We start from the raw sequence: 19,186 nt of genomic DNA, 5'->3' as shown, positions 1-19,186 counted from the left end.
AACTCCAGCTTCCAACAACTGGATGGCTTACAGTGTAACAAACCTGCAGATACGTTTTCCTGACTTGAGAAGTTTTTCCAAGTTCATTTATATGTGTTGTGCCTTTGCCTTTTCCTGTATCTGGGTGGAGTTGATCTTTGCTCCTGAGCAGACCTTTCTCTTTGAGTTCCTTCCCTGAGATCTTTTTCTTCCTGATTATACTTGGAGCCTCTTGCCTCGGTTCGATGAGAGCCCTAGGTACACTGGCTCTCTCTCCAGGATGGGAGCAAAGCTGGTTGAAAAGCAGGAGACTGAGTCATCAGCTTTCTGGCATGGCTTATCCTGTCCCAGAATTCTGAAGTCCCGTCCGATGTTATTTCATCACTGTCCTTTTGGTCTGGGAAGTGACTCAGGTGTCAGCTATGGAGAGAACTCAACAGAGCCCTCTGTGATGGGGATGCTTGAGGAAGCACGGAAAGCTGGCTGTGTTACCTGGAGATGGATCACCACACGAGAACCAGACTCCTCACATGCCCGAGTAAAAACTTCTAGGAAGGCTCTGGGCTCTTGGGATGTGCAGTCATCTCAGTGGCAAAACCAGATATTAATGGGCCAAGTACTAAATGTTTATCGAGAACTTATTTTGTACTGGCCCCACTCCAAGTGGGAGACACAAAAGGAGTTTAGCACAGTCTCTGACAAAAGGAAGAGGCCATGAGATGGTGCCCAGGTACCTAGTAAGGGGCTTTATTACATGCTTCCGTTTCCACGTCACCCTTAAAGAAGCCAAGAAAGATGCCAGAAGAACGACAAAGGGCACTGTTGATCCTTGAAGCTCAACGAGGGCTGCATCAGCTCTCCTTCACCTCTGTGGTCCCAGGACAGTGTGGCTGCTCAGTGAATATTTCTTTCCATACATAACCCCCCTCTCTCCCTTTTTTTTTTTTTTAACTTTCACACGGGAGGCAACTGTTGTGTAGAAGGGAGTAAGACTGAATCTGGGCCTGAGTTACCTGGATCTGAGTCTCTGCTCTTCCGCTTAGCTCTGCACCTCTGGACAAGTCACTTACCTCCCCGAACCTCCGTTTCCTCATCGGTAGAAGGGAGATGCCATGATTCTTGCATCATGGAACCTCTCTGATCTTGGAGTTTTCCTTTTTAAAACGAGAGGCAGTGAGGGTGCGTGTGGAAGGCCCATCAGACTAGGCAGACAGCTAGACAGGCATTCGTTATTACCAGTCTCGTGTCAGGAATAGGCTTATTTACTCTTTCACCTCCAAGGCAGTTTCAGGAGTCTGAATACATTCCAACGTGGGCAACTTCCAAGTGCTGGTGTGTGGACCTGTCCCCTGGGCTGTGTCCCTCAGACCCTCAGCCCTGATTCTGCAGTTGTGCTCACAAGATGCAAGGTAGTCTGAGTAACTGTTGAGGCTAGATGTAACTGGAGGTAAAAGCTGGAAGTCCAGGAAGACTGTCCAGCAGTCCTGGCTGACTGGAAGCCACGTTTTGGAACACCTGCTGCTTCTGAGTGGCTTGTAGCATCACACTGTCCACCAGCATTGATCATTGAGAGGGACACGGAATGGTTGTCTGTAATTGAAGGCCACAGATAATGGTCACGTAAGATCAACCCTAAGTAATAGGTCCCTTTTATTTCTGATAGACATTTGAAGAAAAAGGCCTGAACTTTGAATAAAACCATTTGGTTTTTGCCTTCGTGGCCCTTCAGTTATTTCAGTAGGGAATTGATGCCAGAAATTGTTAGTGACTTTCCCCTTGTACATTATATAGGTTTGGGGGAATTAAATACCTTGTGGTTTCTGTTATCAGGAAGGAAGAGTCTAGGCTTCAGCAAGAGTATAAAAGAAAATTGAAACTAAAGATTGGTTTCTCAATTTGAGTAAAGTTCCCAGTATTCTCCAGCCACAGCGAAGCCAAAAGCTCTGACTGCATGCATGGGCTAGTGAAATAAAGCTCAGGGATGTTAAATCAAAAGGGTTTAATTAGGTCAATTAGGTTTGAATGTAAGCGTCCTGTTTCCAAATGCCACGAGACTCAATTTCATATTTTCAGTTGGAGTTTTAAACTCTCATGAACCGTAGACATGTTGATTGTGGATAAATTAAGAGAAGGGTGAATGAAGACTCGGTCTGTCAGGTCCAATTAGAGCAGGGTGGACAAATTTGGAGCTGAGCCTTCAACTTCTGCAGCAGGGCGAGAATCGTGCCTCAGGAAAAGCTTCTGGAAGTAAAGAACCCCATTCTTCTCCCCCGTGCTTGTTATATTCTGCTTCTGTGAGGTAGCTGGGGCCGGGATGATTTTTGTCAAGAAACGGGTGCTCAGTCCTCCGAAGCTCCTTACTTCAGTTGGAGGGAAGAGGGTTTTTCACAGTTCTTATTGTTGGCTTGCTTGAGTGAACAGCTCAGAATCTGAGGTTCCAACATGCTCATTGTGAAAAACAAGTGTTGACATTTATTGCCATTAGAAGGAAGTGAAAGGCCAAAGTGTCTTCCCTCTGTTTCTGTGGTCCTCCCACTTCTGTCCTGACTTCCCTCTCTGTGAAGTCACTCAGCCTCGACCATGGACATCCAGGAGCCTGCTTCTCCCATCAGAACTTCTCGTCAGCGATTGCATCCTGCATCCTCACGCTTAGGGACTTGGGTCCTGCTCCCAGGGGTGCTGAGCTCCTTTACCTTCTCCTGGAGGAACAACCTCCAACTTGATGAGACGGAGGATCACCTGGCAGTCACTGCGCTGTGTTAATAGTTTTGAGATATTAGTACTACATCTACATATGTATACATCTGTCCATGTATATTTTAAGCATAACTACGTCAGCTGTTTAACAAAGTGTATGGAAGAAAAGCTTGATAATTGAGAAAATTCTATCCCTGTTTGTTTTTGATGTGGGTTTTCAGACTTTTAGAAAGCTGGTTATTATTTGATTTAGTGGCTAAACATCAGAGAGTTAACTAGAAACCAATCATGTAAAGGAGCGCTGTATGGGATTTCGGGCTTCAGCAAGAGCCAGGGCAGTTATTTGGAGGAAGATTGGGCCTTATAATAGAGGGTCTTTCTTGATTCTGCTAAGGACCCACTGTACCCCATTCTGCCCGATACTTACAGGATGTGGTGGCTTCTGCTGCCATTAGGGATACGGGGGCAGGGGCCTTGGCATTGTGATGAATGGCTTGGGCACTGAGCTGTCTCTTTGGGGTCACCCTCAGAGAATACAAGGCATTTTGATGCTGTGGCACTTTGTCATTTGGACCTGAGGATATTCGTCTTGGCTTATAAAAGAAAGCATCAAACTTGCAGCCAATTGAGAGGGAGGGAGAGGGGGAGAGAAGGAATACATCCCTTTCAGGGGTTTGGGCTTTAAGATGAGGCATAGGGATGGGAGGAGGCCAGTAGATCTGTGAAGGGAGTCAGGGATCGTCGTCATCATCAACATTATCATGTCCTATTTTGTCCAGTGTAAAAAGGCTGTAATTCTGAGGTGCACCTCGATTTCAGAGAAGTTAAAAAACAAAAACATGTGCACATTAGAATCATGACCAGCAATGTATTCGGTGCTTTCATCTCATGTGAACTTCCTGATGACCTTAAAAAGTAAATTCTCTTGCTCCCATCTTACTGGTGAGAAAACTGGGGCACAGAGGGGTTAAGACTCCTGCAGAAGAATGAACGCTCAGCTGGCCAGTGGAGGAGCCCAGGTGGAAGCAGGAATTCCATCACCCTTAGAGCTAACATCTTAAGCCACTTTGCTCTACTCCCTGGCAATGAAGTCCATGGTGTTTGAATACTCTGATGTCAGCATTTGGACCCAGCTGTGTCAGACATGTTAACTCTGCTCCATGACTTTTAGTAAGTAACTTAAATGTCATCAACATATTTTCACGTTCTTACTCTTACTAAGGGATGGACCCACAGTCGTGAAATGCTGCTTTCTGTGTGTTTTGTGTCAGCTCTGCTCCCCCTCCTCTCCTACATGAGGTAGATCTCTATTGATAACTCAGAGTAATAAACATTTACCTGCTCTATCAGTCTAGAGAGTCTATCAGTTACTGACTGTGTGACTCCTTTGCAAATACCTCTCTGCATTTGTTTCCTCATCTGTAAAATGGGAATGGTAACACATTTCAGGATGGTAACAAGGAAGGGGAGGTTAAACAACATTTACTAAAGTGCCTGGCATTCAGCATGGCATATAATAGGACCTCAAAATATGTTCTGCTTGTTCCTGGCCCCTTCACCCCGGATCACCCAGATAGTAGGTGGCTGTGAGCCCTGAACCAGGGCCTTTTCTAACACACCTGGCCACGTCTCATATATACTGACAAGCAAGTGGCTCTCACATCCTCTTGTAGCTAGAATCATTTGCAAACCACCTTCCTATTGTTTTACAGCTTTTGAATTTGCCTGCACGAATAGAGGCTGCCTGGCTGACACTGAAGGAATTTTAATATCTAAACCCAGGGTTTAGTATTTAAACCCTGGATGTGCCTGCTGCATCCCAAGGGGCCAGACCTTCTTGCTGATCATGGCAACAAGGATCTTGTGCATAACTTCCTTACTTTTTGAAGCAAGATGGGACTCTGTCTCTCCATATTGTCACAAAGCTTTTTTCTTTTTTAAGTAAGTCTCAAAATGTGAAACATTTCCCTGGGGAAATTTGCTACAGTAGCTCGGGTGCTTTCTTTCCCCTCTTTGGGTTCATTCCCATCCCACTGCATGTCTTCGGAGGGACTATGAACTTCGGAGTGAGGTTCAGCACTGCATCTTGGATTCCCTAGCGGGGAGGCAGGGAAGGGGAGAAATGGGAGCGTGGGCATGCGTAATAGGATACAGCTGATCTTTTCCCTCTGACTGTGTTTCAAGACGAATAACATTCGAGGTGCAGCCTACCTTCCCCTGAAGCCCCAGTGTGCCTTCTCTGCCCCTGTCCTGAGCCCCTCTCCCCGACATTCATTTTCAGATCTCCTCTGGCACCTGCTTTTATCTGACTCACCCCTGCACCACTTCTTGATGGCAGCAACATAAGTTACACTTAAGCAACATATTGTCCTGACACATGCAGAAATTAAGCGTTCTAATTTTTTCAAAGATCTGTTGGGGAAAAATATCCACATTAGTGGCTGCAGATAATTCTGGGGTCTTCTTTGGGGACATTCCAACTTTTTATTTAGAACTCCTCTGGCTTTCCAATAGCACCTTTAACACTAAGACTTGATTTGTATCTAGTATTGTATTAAAGTCATCATTTTTAAGTTGAGAAAAATGATAACGTGGAAGAAGGCATAAAAGCCACTCTAACAATTGTTTTCATTTTTCTAAAAATTAAAGGGTAGTCAGTTTACAGTGTTGGATAAATTTCTGGTGTACAGAATTGTGATTCAGTTTTATATATATATATATATTCTTTTTCATTATAGGTTATTACAAGCTCTTGAATATAGTTCCCTGTGCTGTACAGTAGGACCTTGTTTATCTATTCTGTATATACTAGTTTGTACTTGCTATTTCCAAACTCCTAATTTACCCCACCCCCATTCCCCTTTGGTAACCATAAGTTTGCTTTCTATGTCTGTAAGTCTTTGTGTTTTGTAAATAAGTTCATTTATGTCTTTCTTTAGATTCCACATATAAGGGATATCATATGATATTTGCGTTTCTCTGACTTCACTTAGGTTTGATGATCTCCAGGTCCATCCATGTTGCTGCCAATGGCATTATTTCATTCCTTTTTGTGGCTGAGTAGTATTCCAGTGTGTGTGTGTGTGCACACGCGCACACGCATACACATGCCACAACTTCTTTATCCAATGATCTGTCGATGGACATTTAGGTTGCTTCCATGTCTTGGCTATTGTGAATAGTGCTGCTATGAACATTGGGGTGCATGTTTGAATTGGAGTGTCCTCTAGATATATGTCCAGGAGTGGGATTGCTGGATCATAGGGTCACTATTTTTAGTTTTTTAAGGAATTTCCATCCTGTCCTCCATAGTGGCTGCACCAATTTGCAATCCCACCAGCAGTGTAGGAGGGTTACTTTTTCTCCACCCCTTTCCAGCTTTTATTATTTGTGGACTTTTTAATGATGGCCATTCTGACTGGTGTGAGGTGATACCTCATCGTACTTTTGATTTGCATTTCTCTGATAATTAGCGACATTGAGCATCTTTTCATGTGCCTGTTGGCCATCTGTGTGTCTTCACTGGGGAAATGTCTGTTGAGGTTGTCATCTTTATACGTAAGTATATATTTCCATAGCCAAGATCCTGGTCCTCATACTATTATGAATTCCGCTGCTTTAACTTAAACTCCGTTTCCATGTCTTCATGTTATTACTTTTAATAACAGTATCATTTTTTGAGCAGTGAATATACTGTGATTTGTTAATGACATACCTAAGTGGACTGTGATTTATGAGATTATTCCTCTGATCTTGGACATCTTAGAGTGTTTACAATTTGGGGCCATTGGAAGAGAAATATATAGTGAACATCTTTGTGCATTAATCTTTTAGCTTCTGTTGAATTATTCCCGTGGTGTAATTTCCCAAGAGGGAAATTGCTGTAGTTGAAGGCTGTAAGCATCTTCACAGTTCCAGTGACATAGGGCATATGGGGATATTTTTAAAATCAGTGTTCTCTCTGGTAGCATCTTGTGCCAGAAAAATGTCAGGAGAAAATAATACAAATGAACAATTAAAAAGATAATTTCCATGTTTAACTCATCTAGACATATGGAAATGAAAATACGGATGCGTGTCGATGGGTGGCTGGCTGCCTTGGAAGGCTCCAGCTCTTTATTACTGTCAGCTTGTCTTTCCCTGTGGGAAGCAGTCTCTTTCTAGCTGTCTCCGGCCTCTGGAGAAAAGGTACTCATGCCATCTGTTCACACCCCCACTTCAGTGTCCTGCACCTGCCTCACGCTTGTTTTGAGCAAAATGGTTAGATACCCATTGTGCCTCACCAAGTCCTTCCGTCCATCAACAGCATCATAGTTCCTCTCTGATCTGTGAAATAACCTAATGTCCACAGATTAACATGTGTATATCATGTGCACAACTGTGAATTTGAGGTTGGAATAGAAGAGGATTTTGAGGGGCTCTATTAGGGGATAATTAGACAGAGAAAGTACCAGACATCAGGAGTGGTCAGCTAACTATAGCTTATTGAGCACTTACCTCGGGCCAGGTGCTGTTCCAAACACTTGATGTGCATGAGTTTATTTAGTCCTCACCACGCCCCTACTGCATGGGCATATCATTACCCACATTGTGCCGATGAGGTGACTGAAGCCAAGAGATTGAGGATCTTGTCAAGGAACCCATGTGTGTTTGTTTGCTAGAGCTGCCATAACTAAGCACCACTGTGTGTCCCTCTGTATCCTCTCCTCTCCTACCAGGACCCCAGTCATTGGATTTAGGACCCATTCTCATCCAGGACGACCTCTCTTAATTTAATAACATCTGCAAAAACCCTATATCCAAGTAAGGCTCCGTCCTGCAGTTCTGAGAGGACATGAATTTAGGGGGACACTATTCAGTCTATGACACTATGGTCTTGGCCAGAGCCCCTCCCTGCGTTCTCAGACAGGGTAGAGAAAAGGGGAAGAAGGCAGAAGCCCAGGTAGGACCATGTTTTGCCCAGGTGGCTTTGAGAGAGAGACAGGACAGGTGACAATTCCCTTGGGCCTTCGAGATGGCTGCATGGTGGGGACTGAGTGGAGCTCTGTGAGAGAGATGGGGTTGCCTGGTACAGCCAGACTGTTTCAGCATGAAATGATCCTGCCTGGAGCCAATCAGCTTTGGCTACTCAACTGGAGAGGGTAGGTTTGGGGTTAGGGACCCGTCACGCTTGAGTAGCTTGAGTAAAGATTCTGTAGAATATTTGCCTTCTCAAGCAGCCAAGTTATTCCTTATACCACGTTTCTGAAGCTGTAGGGGAACCCCGGAGGCAGATGTAAATGTCTCCGGTCGTAAAATCAGACTTGGAGCACTAGCCACAGGGAAGAAAGTATTTTGGCATATTATCTGCATCACTGCAAAATAAATTTTAAGCGTTCCAAGGAAACTGCAGGGGAGAGTGTAGCAATTCTCCAGCAGGCAAGGAAAGGTAAATGAAAATTAACTGTACAATGCCCATAATTACTCATTCGAGGTGTGTGGAATGTAATTAACACGATCCGGACTGCTGTGCTGTCTCTAGTTTTATGTAGGTGAACATAAAAGGTAATTTATAAGGGCTTTCCTAGGATAGCCGCCAGTTTAATTCCTTAAACTGTGCGTTTCCGCAGGCTCTTAGGTTTCTCAACAATAAAATTCAGCCACTGCTGTAAGGGTTTTTGGGAACAGAATTTGTGCTGAGGTTTGGGGCGGGGGCTGCTCTTCCTTCACCCGAGATGCTCAGTCCACTCCACTGTTAGACTAGCCCGAAGGTGCCAATTCCTGTAAATTCTCTGTTAATGTGTTTTCATGCAATTGAGTGTGAAAGTTGTATACAAAAGAAGCTTCTAAAAAACTTAAAGTTACAGATCTAGCAAGCTAGCCTTTAAAGTTGAGACTCTTACACTTTGACTTATAACTGTAGAAATTTACTAGATTTATATTTATGTACACTGATCAATAGTTGACCCTTGAACCAACTTAACCTCCTTTTAACATTTTAAATTGCATTTAAAATGTCTTATATTTAATTTCTTTTTTGAGTACTTCACATGTCTGATTAACAAGTACTTTAATGTAAGTCAAATACTTCAAGCTTAGATACCTAAAGTTTCTGAAATGCTCCAACATTATATGTAAACTTAGAAGGTTTCAACTTAAAATCTCGAGTCACATAAATTATTTAGTTGAATTCTTCATATTGGTATGGCAAGGTAGATCCTTCTACTCAACTAGGTTAGCATCTTGAAAAGATTAATCTTACGGGTTTTTAAAAAAATTTATGTACTTATTTTTTAAAATAGCCTTAATGAAATATAATTTATATATAAAATTCCCTTATTTTAAGTGTAGAAGTCAGTGAGTTTTAGTATGTTTACAGAGCTCTACAACCATCATCACAATCTAACTTTAGAGCATTTCCATCGTCCTGAAAAGAATTTCTGTGTCTGTTTATTGTTCCTCGCCACTCCCACTCCCAGCCTTAGAAAACCACTAGCCTGTTTTCTGTGTCTATATATTTGTCTGTTTTGGACATTTTTGGTACTTAATTTGAAATCATACTAGGTTTGTAAGAAAACAATTTTGACATCTCGAACAATGTTGGGGTCCCCTTCTCCAGCAATTTTTTGGGTTTCTCCCTCATTGGCTTGAGGTTTCTTTGTGAGCCAACCCTTGGCAGGGGAGTTGAGTTCCGCCTCCGACTGGGGGGGGGGGGGGCTCTCTCACAGCCCATGACCCAGACTCAAGTCACTTACTACCTAATTCAGATGTCTCTCCATGGACGACCAAACCCCACCAAGTGGCTTCATTCCATTCAGATTCCTTGCCTACCCACCAGGCTCCCTGCTCTAGTACCTACTTAAAGGGAGAGCTGACTGAAGACTTCTCGTGGTGGTGTCTGGCTCGAGGCCACCATCTGGTTCTGAGGTCATACCCTGTGACCACCTACCATCTTCACAGCGCCCGCTTGGAGGCCCTCAGCCAACGCACTCATCCTGCTGCCTCTTGGCCCTTCTCAGGTTCACATTCCAGGCACCAGCAAGACGGCTTAGAAAGCAAAACCCCAGCAGGGATTCAACACTCGTGTTCATAGCAGCGTTATTCACCATAGCCAAAAGGTGGAGCCAACCCAAGTGTCCATCAACAGATGATGGATAAACAAAATGTAGACAGATGTACAGTGGAATAGCACTCAGCCTTTGAAAGAGATTCTGACACATGATCCACCATGTATGAACCTTGAAGACATCATGCTCAATGTAATAATCCAGACACAAAAGGACAAACATTGTATGATTCCACTTATATGAAGTACCTAGAAGTGGTCACATTCATAGAAACAGAGGATAGGATGGTGGTCGCTGGAGGAAGGGTGAAAGGCAGGCAGGAGCTAGGTCATGGGGCCTCCTAGGCCATGGAAAGGACTGGGATTTTGTTCTAAGGTGGTGGGAGGATTTTGAGGTAGAGAGGATGCTGTTACCTGATTTATATTTGGAGAAGATTATTCTGGCCATTGACAGGGAATAGAGTAGGGAGGTCAAGGTGGCAGCAGGGGGGCCAATTAAGAGGATTTGTCCTAGTGCAGGTGGCAGTGATGGTACTTGAACTGTTGCAGAAAAATGTGTTACAGCTCAGTTGTGACAGCAACCTGGATCTGGGCGAGAGACCAAGCAGCACTCAGAGAGTTGGAGAACTCAGGTTTATTATCCCAGCAGGCCCAGAGGAGTTGACACTCCAAGCTCTGGACCTCCTCTGTAGGTTTACACAGGCCTTTTATAGGCTGCCAGTTTTACACTTTGCAACATCATATGCAAATAAAGTATAACAGAAGTTGACCAACCAGAAACAAGCTTTGTAGAAATAGGACCAATCAGGGAGTGAGAGAAATAACCAATCAGGAGTGAGCTCCATGCAAATGAAGTACTACAAATGGACCAATCAGAAGTTAGGGAAGTGGACCAATCAGAAGTGAAGGAAATAACCAATCAGAAATGAGCTCAGGGAACCAATAGAATTTTAGGTGTAAGTTAGCCGCTTTAGAGGCAAAAAGTGAGATAGAGGCCTCTGGGCGAGGGAATCGCACGGTGCTGGGAGGAGAGCAGTGGCCCTGCCTGGGGGTCCTGCCAGTCTTTTTATGGGGCTTCCCATAAAAAGGGACCTGGTGGTGAGGAGCTGATGGCAGGGAGAGGGATGATGGCGGGTGAGGGAGGGGAATTAAGAATGACTCCTGGCGTCTGGTCTGCCCAGCCGGGTGCATAGGGGTGGTGTCTGCTATGGTGGGAAACACTGGGGAGGGAATTTTAGGAATGGAAGTCATGAATTCTCTTTATCAGTGTTTAATGTGTTCGGCTCATTTGCAACCTCAAGTGGAACCTCAGCCTCAAGGCACTCTTATCCCTGACCTGACTCTCAAGGTATCTAAGTCAGGGAGTTTTTGGAGGGGAGGGTATATAGCTCAGTGGTAGAGCATGTGCTTAGCATGCATGAGGTCCTGAGTTCAACCCCCAGTACCTCCACTTAAAAAAAGAAAAGGGAAAAAAAAGGAGAGTGGTGGTACCAAGGGTGATGCTGAACTCAAAAGAATGTGAGAAATCTTTGAAGGCGGCAGAGTTGCCCACTCTGAGATTTCCTCACCCAATTCCCTCCTGATGGAATTTGAGGCCAGAGCCCTGGGTGACTGAGACAAGAGGGTTTTGATCTGAGAACTACCCCCATGGCCCTTGCTAGCAGGGGAGGTCTCCTGCCCTGCTTCCATACAGGGAGGGAAGGCATCCCCATTTATTACTATCATTATTACTGTTATTTGTAGATGGTATCTTTCCATACAAAAAACCATGTAGTCTCAAGCAGGATGGCCACCTGTGGTGGCAGATTGTAAACAGAGGAGGAAACTGATGGGACATCTGTTTGTTTCACAGCCAAGTGTTGTTTTTTCTTTCGTAGCCTCTCCTGGCCCCATACTCTTCTCTCCCTCCTTCCCCCAAACCTGCTTAACTCTCACTTGGCTCCTCTGCCCCCACCCTTGCCCCTTCTACCCTGCCCTTCTCCAGGGCTATTTTAACGTGTGGTTGTCCAGAGAGACCTCCTGCTGCCCTGTGCTTAGAAATTAGGAATTCTGAGTCAGAAGGGACTTAGAGATCACCTGGCTTTACCTTTTAACCTGACCAGGGAGAATTCTGAGGTCCAGGGAAACCATGTTCAAAGGGAGGCTCTTTGCATGGCGGCAGAGCTTACGGGTAGGATCCAGGCCCGGGACTTTTCTCATGGACACTTTTGGGGGCCAGGTCCCAGGCTAGTTTACATTTTCATTTAATCCCCCCACCCAGGATTTAGACAGTTTAACATTGAGTTTCAGAGATGAGGACATTGACCCAACATCCCAAGACTAAACCAGAATTTGAATCCAGTTCTGGTTGACACCCACTCTCCAACCTTCTTATTCCAAAGAGTGCTGTCGGGTGATGCAATTGTCCTGGATTGCCTGGGACTTTCCTGGTTTTAGCACCAGAAGTCCTGAGTTCCAGGAATGTCCTCAGTCCTGGACAAACTAAGACAGTTGGTCACTCTAGCCTCAGTTCTGTGACCTCTGAAGAGGATGGGGAAGAACTGTGACATAGTGACTTTCAGGGCAGGCTGTGGGCCCTGCAGCTAAAAGCAGAATGACCCGTCCTGATGGAAGTAACCCTCTGAGGGAGCTGGGTATCACTCACCCTTGTTCTGACTCGATGAGACTGACTCAGTCACTGTCCTGTTCCAACGTCCTTTTGACAGATGGGCTGGACTGGACTGCACCGGGGCACCAGCAAGAATTAGTGCCTTGGGAGTAGACATCTCTGTAACTGCATTGGTGCTCTGCACTCAGGGCGTGGGGTGGAGGAGGAGTTATGCCTGGGCTGTTAGCAAATTAGGAGATTTGGAAACAGTCCAAGGTCCACTGGGTGTCAGAGCTGTTTTGCTAGCAGGAGGAAGGCATACCCTTTTGGACTTGGGTGATTTAGGAGAGAAGTGCCTCACTTTGAGTGTCGAGGGATGTGAGAGCACTGATTTTTGCGGTGGGAGCTCTAAGTGTAAAAGCATCTCTTCCTGCCTTTAGCTAAAGCATAAGGTGGTTCTGGAAACAGAAGGTTGAAATTGGCTACTTGCTCTGCCATTTGCTGGGGGGTGTGATTTTGGGCAAGTTATTTAATCCCTCTGGGTTTCCCTTTCCTTGATTGTAAAATGGGAATAAGTGATATTATTTAGTATTTCTAATTTATGGGGTTCTCATGAGAATTGAATGAAGCAATGTGAGAAAAGGGCTTAGCATCAGGTCAGGCATCAGGCACTTGCTGAATTCTCAATAAATGGTCATTCTCATGATGACTGTTACTGACTATTGCTGTATTTCATAAGACCTGAGTTCCGGCCCTGCCTCTGCTGCCAGCTACTCTGGAGACCTAGTGCTTAAGTTCTCTTGAGTTTCTTCTGTAAATGGGAGGAGCTAGACTGTAATCCCTGAGAATTCTAATGTCTTTGGTTTTACAAAATGCATCAAAAGCGAGTTTCCACCCTGGATCCTGCAGCATTTCAGTTTTGTGTCTTTAGATCTGAATTAACAATCCTGCAGTTCCTTCTGCCCCAGCCACACTGGCAGGGTTGCAGGGAGCCGCTCAGGGAGTGAGACAGGCTTCACTCCTTTGTCGCTAGCTGACTTTCTGTCACCTGTTCTCGACTGACTGGAGGGGGAGTGTCCACTTAAAAACACGCTCTTCATCGTAACATGAAGCAACAAATACCAGCGGATTGATTTTAATTTTAATTTTATTTATGTATGTTGGCATAGTGACGGTTCCTGGCTTACGATGATTTGACCTATGATTTTTCAACTTTACGATGTGGTTGAAACCAGTTCACATTCAGTGGAAACCATACTTTGAATTCTGATCTTTTCCCAGGCTAGTGGTATGTGATACGATGCTCTCTGGTGATGCTGGGAGCAGCGGGGGCCACAGCTCCCAGTCAGCATGCGATCACCAGGGTAACCCACCAATACACAAACACCCATCCTATACCCAGACACCATTCCGGCTTTCACTATCAGTATAAATTACATGAGATATTAAACACTTCATTATAAAATAGGCTTTGTATTAGATGATTTTGCCCAACTCTAGGCTAATATCAGCATTCTGAGCATGTTTAAGTAGGCTAGGCTAAGTGATGATGGTAGGTTAGGTGTATTAAATGCATTTTCGACTTAATGATATTTTCAATTCATGATGGGTTTTTCAGGACATAACCCCATTGGAAGTCAAGGAAGATCTGTATACACAACTGTTTCTGGGTCCAAGAAATCATACTGTGAATTGGACCAATGAGATTCTTACAAAATGGTCTTGCAGTTTATTGATTTTCTTACTGGAAAATCTAACTGGTTCTTATCTTGCGCAGGAAAGAATTCAGGAGTGAACCATAGTAAAGCGAAAGCAAATTTAGAGAGATCACGTTCCATAGACAGAATGCCGTCCATCTCAGAGGGATCAGCGGCCCGAGGTGTGGGAGTGGTTAGTTTTTAATGGGCTGGGTAATTTCATATGCCAATGAGTAGGAGTAGGAGGATTATTCCAGCTGGTTTGGGGAAGAGGCAGGGGTTTCCAGGAATTGGGCCTCTGCCCACTTTTTGGTCTTTTCTGGTCAGCCTGGGAACCGTCATGGCATCTGTGGGCGTGTCATTTAGCATGCTAATATAGTACAATGAGCGTATAATGAGGCTCAGAGTCTATTGGAAGCCAAATCTTCTGCCATCTTGGACCTCATTGGTTCTAACCAGTTTATGTTGTATCTTCAACAGCTGTGTCATGCTTTTAATGGTTGTGCCCTACCCTCTTCCCTCCTGTCTCGATCTGAGTTTAGAAGGGAGAAAACAAGTGTTGTAGCTAAATAAAACTCGTGGTGGTGGGCACACAGCGGAAGGCCACCTTTAAATGTCCTCAGGGATTCCTCTCTTAGGGGTTTTGATCATCAGACCTTTCATTTTCAAAGGAAAAAAATAACAGCAGCCTGATGCCCCTGGCAGTTTCCTTTATACATAGTAGGAAACAATCTGTCTGATGGGTGTAAAGGGAGCCTTGAACCTGGATCATTCATGAACCTCTGAGTACCTACTGTGTGCCAAGCACCAGAGAAACGACATGAATAAGTGGGAGAGGGTCTTTACCCCCCTTACCTAATGTCTGGTGTATCCTAGGTGCTTAATAAAATCTTGTCGAGTAAGAAAATGAATACAGGGAAAAACTAATAGTTAATAGTTTGGCCATCACATCACATCATTTTGACTACTCCTATAATACTGGGTTACATTTTAAATTGGTCCTAGAAGTGGCCAGCCAGTCAGGTCTTGGGCCAGGAGGAAGCTATTGAAATGTTTGAACCTGGCACTGGACATCAGTCCAGCAGGGTGGCCGAGAGCATGGACTGCCCATGTTGGAATCCTGTCTTCACCTCTGCCTAGTCACAAGACCTAGACAAGTTCTCTAACCTTGCTGGGCCACAGTGTTCCTATCTGTGAGGTGGGGACAGTAGTGGTGTCCATCCTGTAAGGTTGTTGTGTGAGTTAAGGCATGAACTGCTTGGCACACCGTGGATGTTCTCGAAACGTCAGCTGCCACCCTCTGTGTGTGTTGGTCACTCAGCCTCCTCTGCTGCAGTAGACATGACCAGGATAAATATACTCGCATGTATCACTGCTGGTCCTTCCTTCGCCTCCCACGTACACAGTAGGTCCTCATTGTTATCATTTGGGTGTGAAAGAGCCCAGGAATCAGGTTTGAGCCTCAGCTTGGCAACTTCCCCACCACATGGCCTTGACCTTGGTCAAGTTCCTGAGGTTAAGGGAGGCTCAGAGAGGTTATCTGTAAAATGCATGTCCTTTCCTCACCGTATGAAGGATTACGGTCAACCAAGTGCCTGGCCCACAAGGTGCGCGCCTTAAATGGTGGAATTGTTATCGTCCCCATAAAAAGCACACAAGGCCCCTTGGCTTTTGTGGCCTGGGGTGCCGAAGTTGGGTCACCGGGCGCCAGTGAAGTCATGGGCAGGCCTGCAGGCAGCAGTGGGGGCGGACGGCCTTGGGAAAGGGCCCATGTTGCAGGCCCCACACGGCCAAAGCATTTTAAAGGCCTCGTATTAGAAACATAAACCAATGAAATAATACGGCCCCCATAAAAGCTGACTTTTAATGGGTTGTGTGGTGGGGTTTTCTCCGTGGCGGTCCTGTAGCCACAGGTCTTGGGGAGACTGTCTGCCGCCATGGGGAGAATTTAACCTTGCACGGGGTGGGCATGACTTTACAGGTTTTATGGCTGTTTTTTCTCCTCCAGAGTGTTGCTATGTCATTGTGCACCAAGGGCAACCTGCATACATTTAACAGTTTACCTGGTTTGGGGTGGAAATGAAAAATGAAGTAATAAATTAAAGAAAAACACAACGTGGATTTTACCCCCCTCTTCTCGAGGCAACCATGGAGGAACAAAGAACCAGTGTTTCCCCGGACCACTTAATCAAATTCTAATGGCTTTTATGTGTGGACACTTGCCTGCAGGTTCCCCCCTCCCCAGAGGGGGCTACAGGGCATGTCGGGTGTGTTTGGGGCTTGTACTGCCGACCCGAGGGCAGGGGTCAGCAAACTACAGCCCAGGGGCCATATCCGGCCCACCGCCTGTTTCTGTGAAACGCTTGGAAAAAAATCAAAAGAAGATCTCCTAACATGTGGGAATTACATAGACTTCGGATTTCTGTGTCCAGAAGTGGAGGTGTTTTGGCACGCGGCCCCGACCGTTCATTCCTGTGCCGTCTGGGGCGGCTTCTGCATGGCCCCAGCCAGACTGAGGAGTTCCCATATGCTGTATTATTCAAAGCCAAGTGCTCGCTCGCCCTTCATGGGTACGGTTGGCCGACCCCGCTCTAGGAAGTAAAGGAGAGGAGAGAAGACGGCTTCAAGTTTCTTGGAACTGATGATCACTCTCAGGGTTCCTATGGGGCTCAGAGGGACAAGTCAAAGGAGAACTGCATGAGAAGGAGCCTGGAGACCTTCCAGAAGTAATCGGCTACTTGTGGAGATGGCTTTCCTGGCTTTTCTGACCGCAGATTGGCTTCTGAGCAGAGGGGCCTGCGATAGCCCCCTCCCGTCAGCCCTCTTCGGCTGCCTGGCTTTCCTGTCAGAGAATCCCAAAGCCTGGCTTGAGGTCTGGTAACTTCTCATCAGCTCCCTTGATGTCTCAAAAATAGAGACATTCGCACTTTCCCTCCCAGGAGGCAGGTACTTTTTGTCCTAAGTGATGTGTAAAGCTAGTTTATAATCTCCAGTAGCTTCAGAAATTTATAACAAACACTTTTTGGCCAGTGCAGAGAATAATAACTCATTTAATCTTCACAACCAACCCAGGGAGGGAGCTCCTTTTCTCACTTTCATTTTACAGGTGAAGAAACAGAGGCACAGAAAGGTTAGGTATCTTGCCTAATAAGGTTGCACAGCAGGTATGAGGTGGAGTCAAGATCCAAACGCGGGCTGCCCGCCCTGCTGCCAATACACAGGGCTGAACTCTTTTGACCCGTGCACGGGTCTGCTTTCCTTGTTCTGCTTGTGCCCCGCCCTGTTATTCCACAGGAAAACGGCCTCCTGCATGGGAAGAAAGCACTTGTTACTTCGTTAATTCATCCCTCCCTCCTCCGTCCTTCCCTCCCTCCCTCTGTCCCTTCGACAAATAATTATCAAGCAGGTGACTATGTGTTAGACACTGTGTGAGGGACTGCATGAATTGAAGGTGTTTTGTGAACAAGAAGAATGAAAAAAGAGTCTTTCCTTTTAAAAACGGTTCTTGGTGTCCTCAGTGCTGTTGGGTTTTTGAGACGTTTGCTTAATTCCCCCTCTTTTATTAATTGTAAGAGCTCTCTCTGTCAGTCTAGAACCATACACCCTCATCCTGTCTGCCTTAACCTAATATTTTCATGAACAATAACCTATCTACAAGAGGCTTTGGGGAGGCCAGGCCTCTGACTTAGCCAGTGGGAAGGCCCTGCGCCATTTCCCCCCCTCAGCACCCTCAAAGGAGGCTCCCACTGGGGTGAACTCACCACCCAGCTCGGGGACCAGGAATAAGAGGTCATAACTGGTTGCTGAGGGAGGAGGTGCAGAATTTTAAAAATAGCACCCAGCTTGGTATTGGCAGAATTCACTCTCTGGGGACAACTTTTACCCTGTATCCTGTAAGTGGCTTCATTTGAGCGTTTCCAATGCCTGTCTTATTTTCTCAAGGATTTGCTGGGAAAAATTTTCAGCATGATTTATGTCCCTCTGGGTGTGGACAGGCCTGAATGTTGGGGAAGACACAGCGGCCCCGTGGTGCTGGACGAAGGAACAGCTCTGCCAGAAGCCCAGTCTCTCTCCCTTCCCCCTCCCCGTTTCTTCTCTCCTCCTCTGGGCCTTTTTCTGTGTCAGTTGGTAGACGCTGGTTGCCCATTTCTGATGAGCCTTCACTTTCTCTCCTCAGTCATGCGGAGGAGCCCCTTCGGTGTGGACATCTGCTGCCGGAAGGGGTCGCGAAGCCCCCTGCAGGAGCTGTACAGCCCGACCCAGGTAAGCCTTGCGACCTGCCTTGCTGCTCGGCTCTGTCTCCATGTGTCGGTTTCTTTGGAGTGGGGGATTACAGGGTGGGATTGGAAAACTCCAGAATTCAGTTCTTTTGGGGATTTGCTCGCCATTTTACCTTCCGTGGGTGCTGTCTCGGTCACCCTTCCTCTACGGAATGGCTCTGAAGTTCTAGTCAGAGATAGTTAGTATTAGAGGAACGGCTTGGTGGAGTGCTGGACTGAGCTTTCAGACCTGCCCAGGTTTTGGATCCCTGGGAGCCACACGGTCACAGGTGCCAGCAAGGGGGACTCTGAAATTACAGAGCCTGCCAGGCTGTGGGGTCTCCCCCTTGGTACCCCCAAAGAAGGCTCACATGGGGACGAACTCACTGCCCTGCTCCCACATCCAATTATCCGAGCCCAACGATGCCCCCAAGAGTCCTACCGCGCTGCACCAGTTTGACAAGAATCCCTCGTGGGGGGACTTTTTGCTACGTGACTGTCACGGTAAGTTCGGACTTGATGATGGAAAGAGTTCCTCTTTGAGCAAAGTAAGTTCCAACCAAGGCAAAATTGTCCTCTGTGGAAAGCTAGGAGCAAAGAGGTGACCTGGCTGTCATGGCGATGGCCTTGGTGATGTGTTTGGGTCTTGATGTGCGGACTCCAAGGGTGGTCCTTTTATGGGAACGTTAGTTAGCTCGTGATGCCAAGAACTGGTGAATGAACAACTCGTGGCCCATCAGCTGACCTTTGATAGCTGCTGACAAAGGGGAGAAAAATGTATTGCTTTAACTCTAATCTCAGAGTTTTGATTTGTATCAAATTCTTGATTTTATACTCCTGTGAGCAAGGTGATTGGTGGAGGAAGATAATGTTTGGTCCTCAAAAGTGCTGAATCCCCAGAAGTCTTGCAGAAGGATGAGCC

The 19,186-nt window shown here is 45.9% G+C and overlaps 1 protein-coding gene and 1 long non-coding RNA gene across 5 annotated transcripts in view; one reads left to right on the top strand and one right to left on the bottom strand.

Moving 5' to 3' along the window:
- Positions 1–19,186, top strand: part of CHST11 (carbohydrate sulfotransferase 11) — a 249,545-nt gene that overhangs the window by 96,427 nt on the left and 133,932 nt on the right. For all 4 annotated transcript variants that reach the window (XM_032493452.1, XM_032493451.1, XM_032493454.1 and 1 more), the window contains exon 2: positions 18,183–18,268. In XM_032493452.1, coding sequence (XP_032349343.1) covers positions 18,183–18,268 — 86 coding nt within the window. The remainder of the gene's footprint in view (positions 1–18,182; positions 18,269–19,186) is intronic.
- Positions 1,008–18,711, bottom strand: LOC116667690. The gene is made up of 3 exons (XR_004324675.1): positions 18,482–18,711; positions 4,338–4,340; positions 1,008–1,017 (listed from the first exon to the last, which is right to left on the bottom strand). It is a non-coding gene; the product is annotated as an uncharacterized LOC116667690 (long non-coding RNA).

Source organism: Camelus ferus, chromosome 12, assembly GCF_009834535.1.
Source record: "Camelus ferus isolate YT-003-E chromosome 12, BCGSAC_Cfer_1.0, whole genome shotgun sequence".
NCBI classification, from domain to species: Eukaryota; Metazoa; Chordata; class Mammalia; order Artiodactyla; family Camelidae; genus Camelus; species Camelus ferus.
Note: the sequence above shows the minus strand (reverse complement) of the source record. Positions and strands in the feature narration are given on the sequence as shown.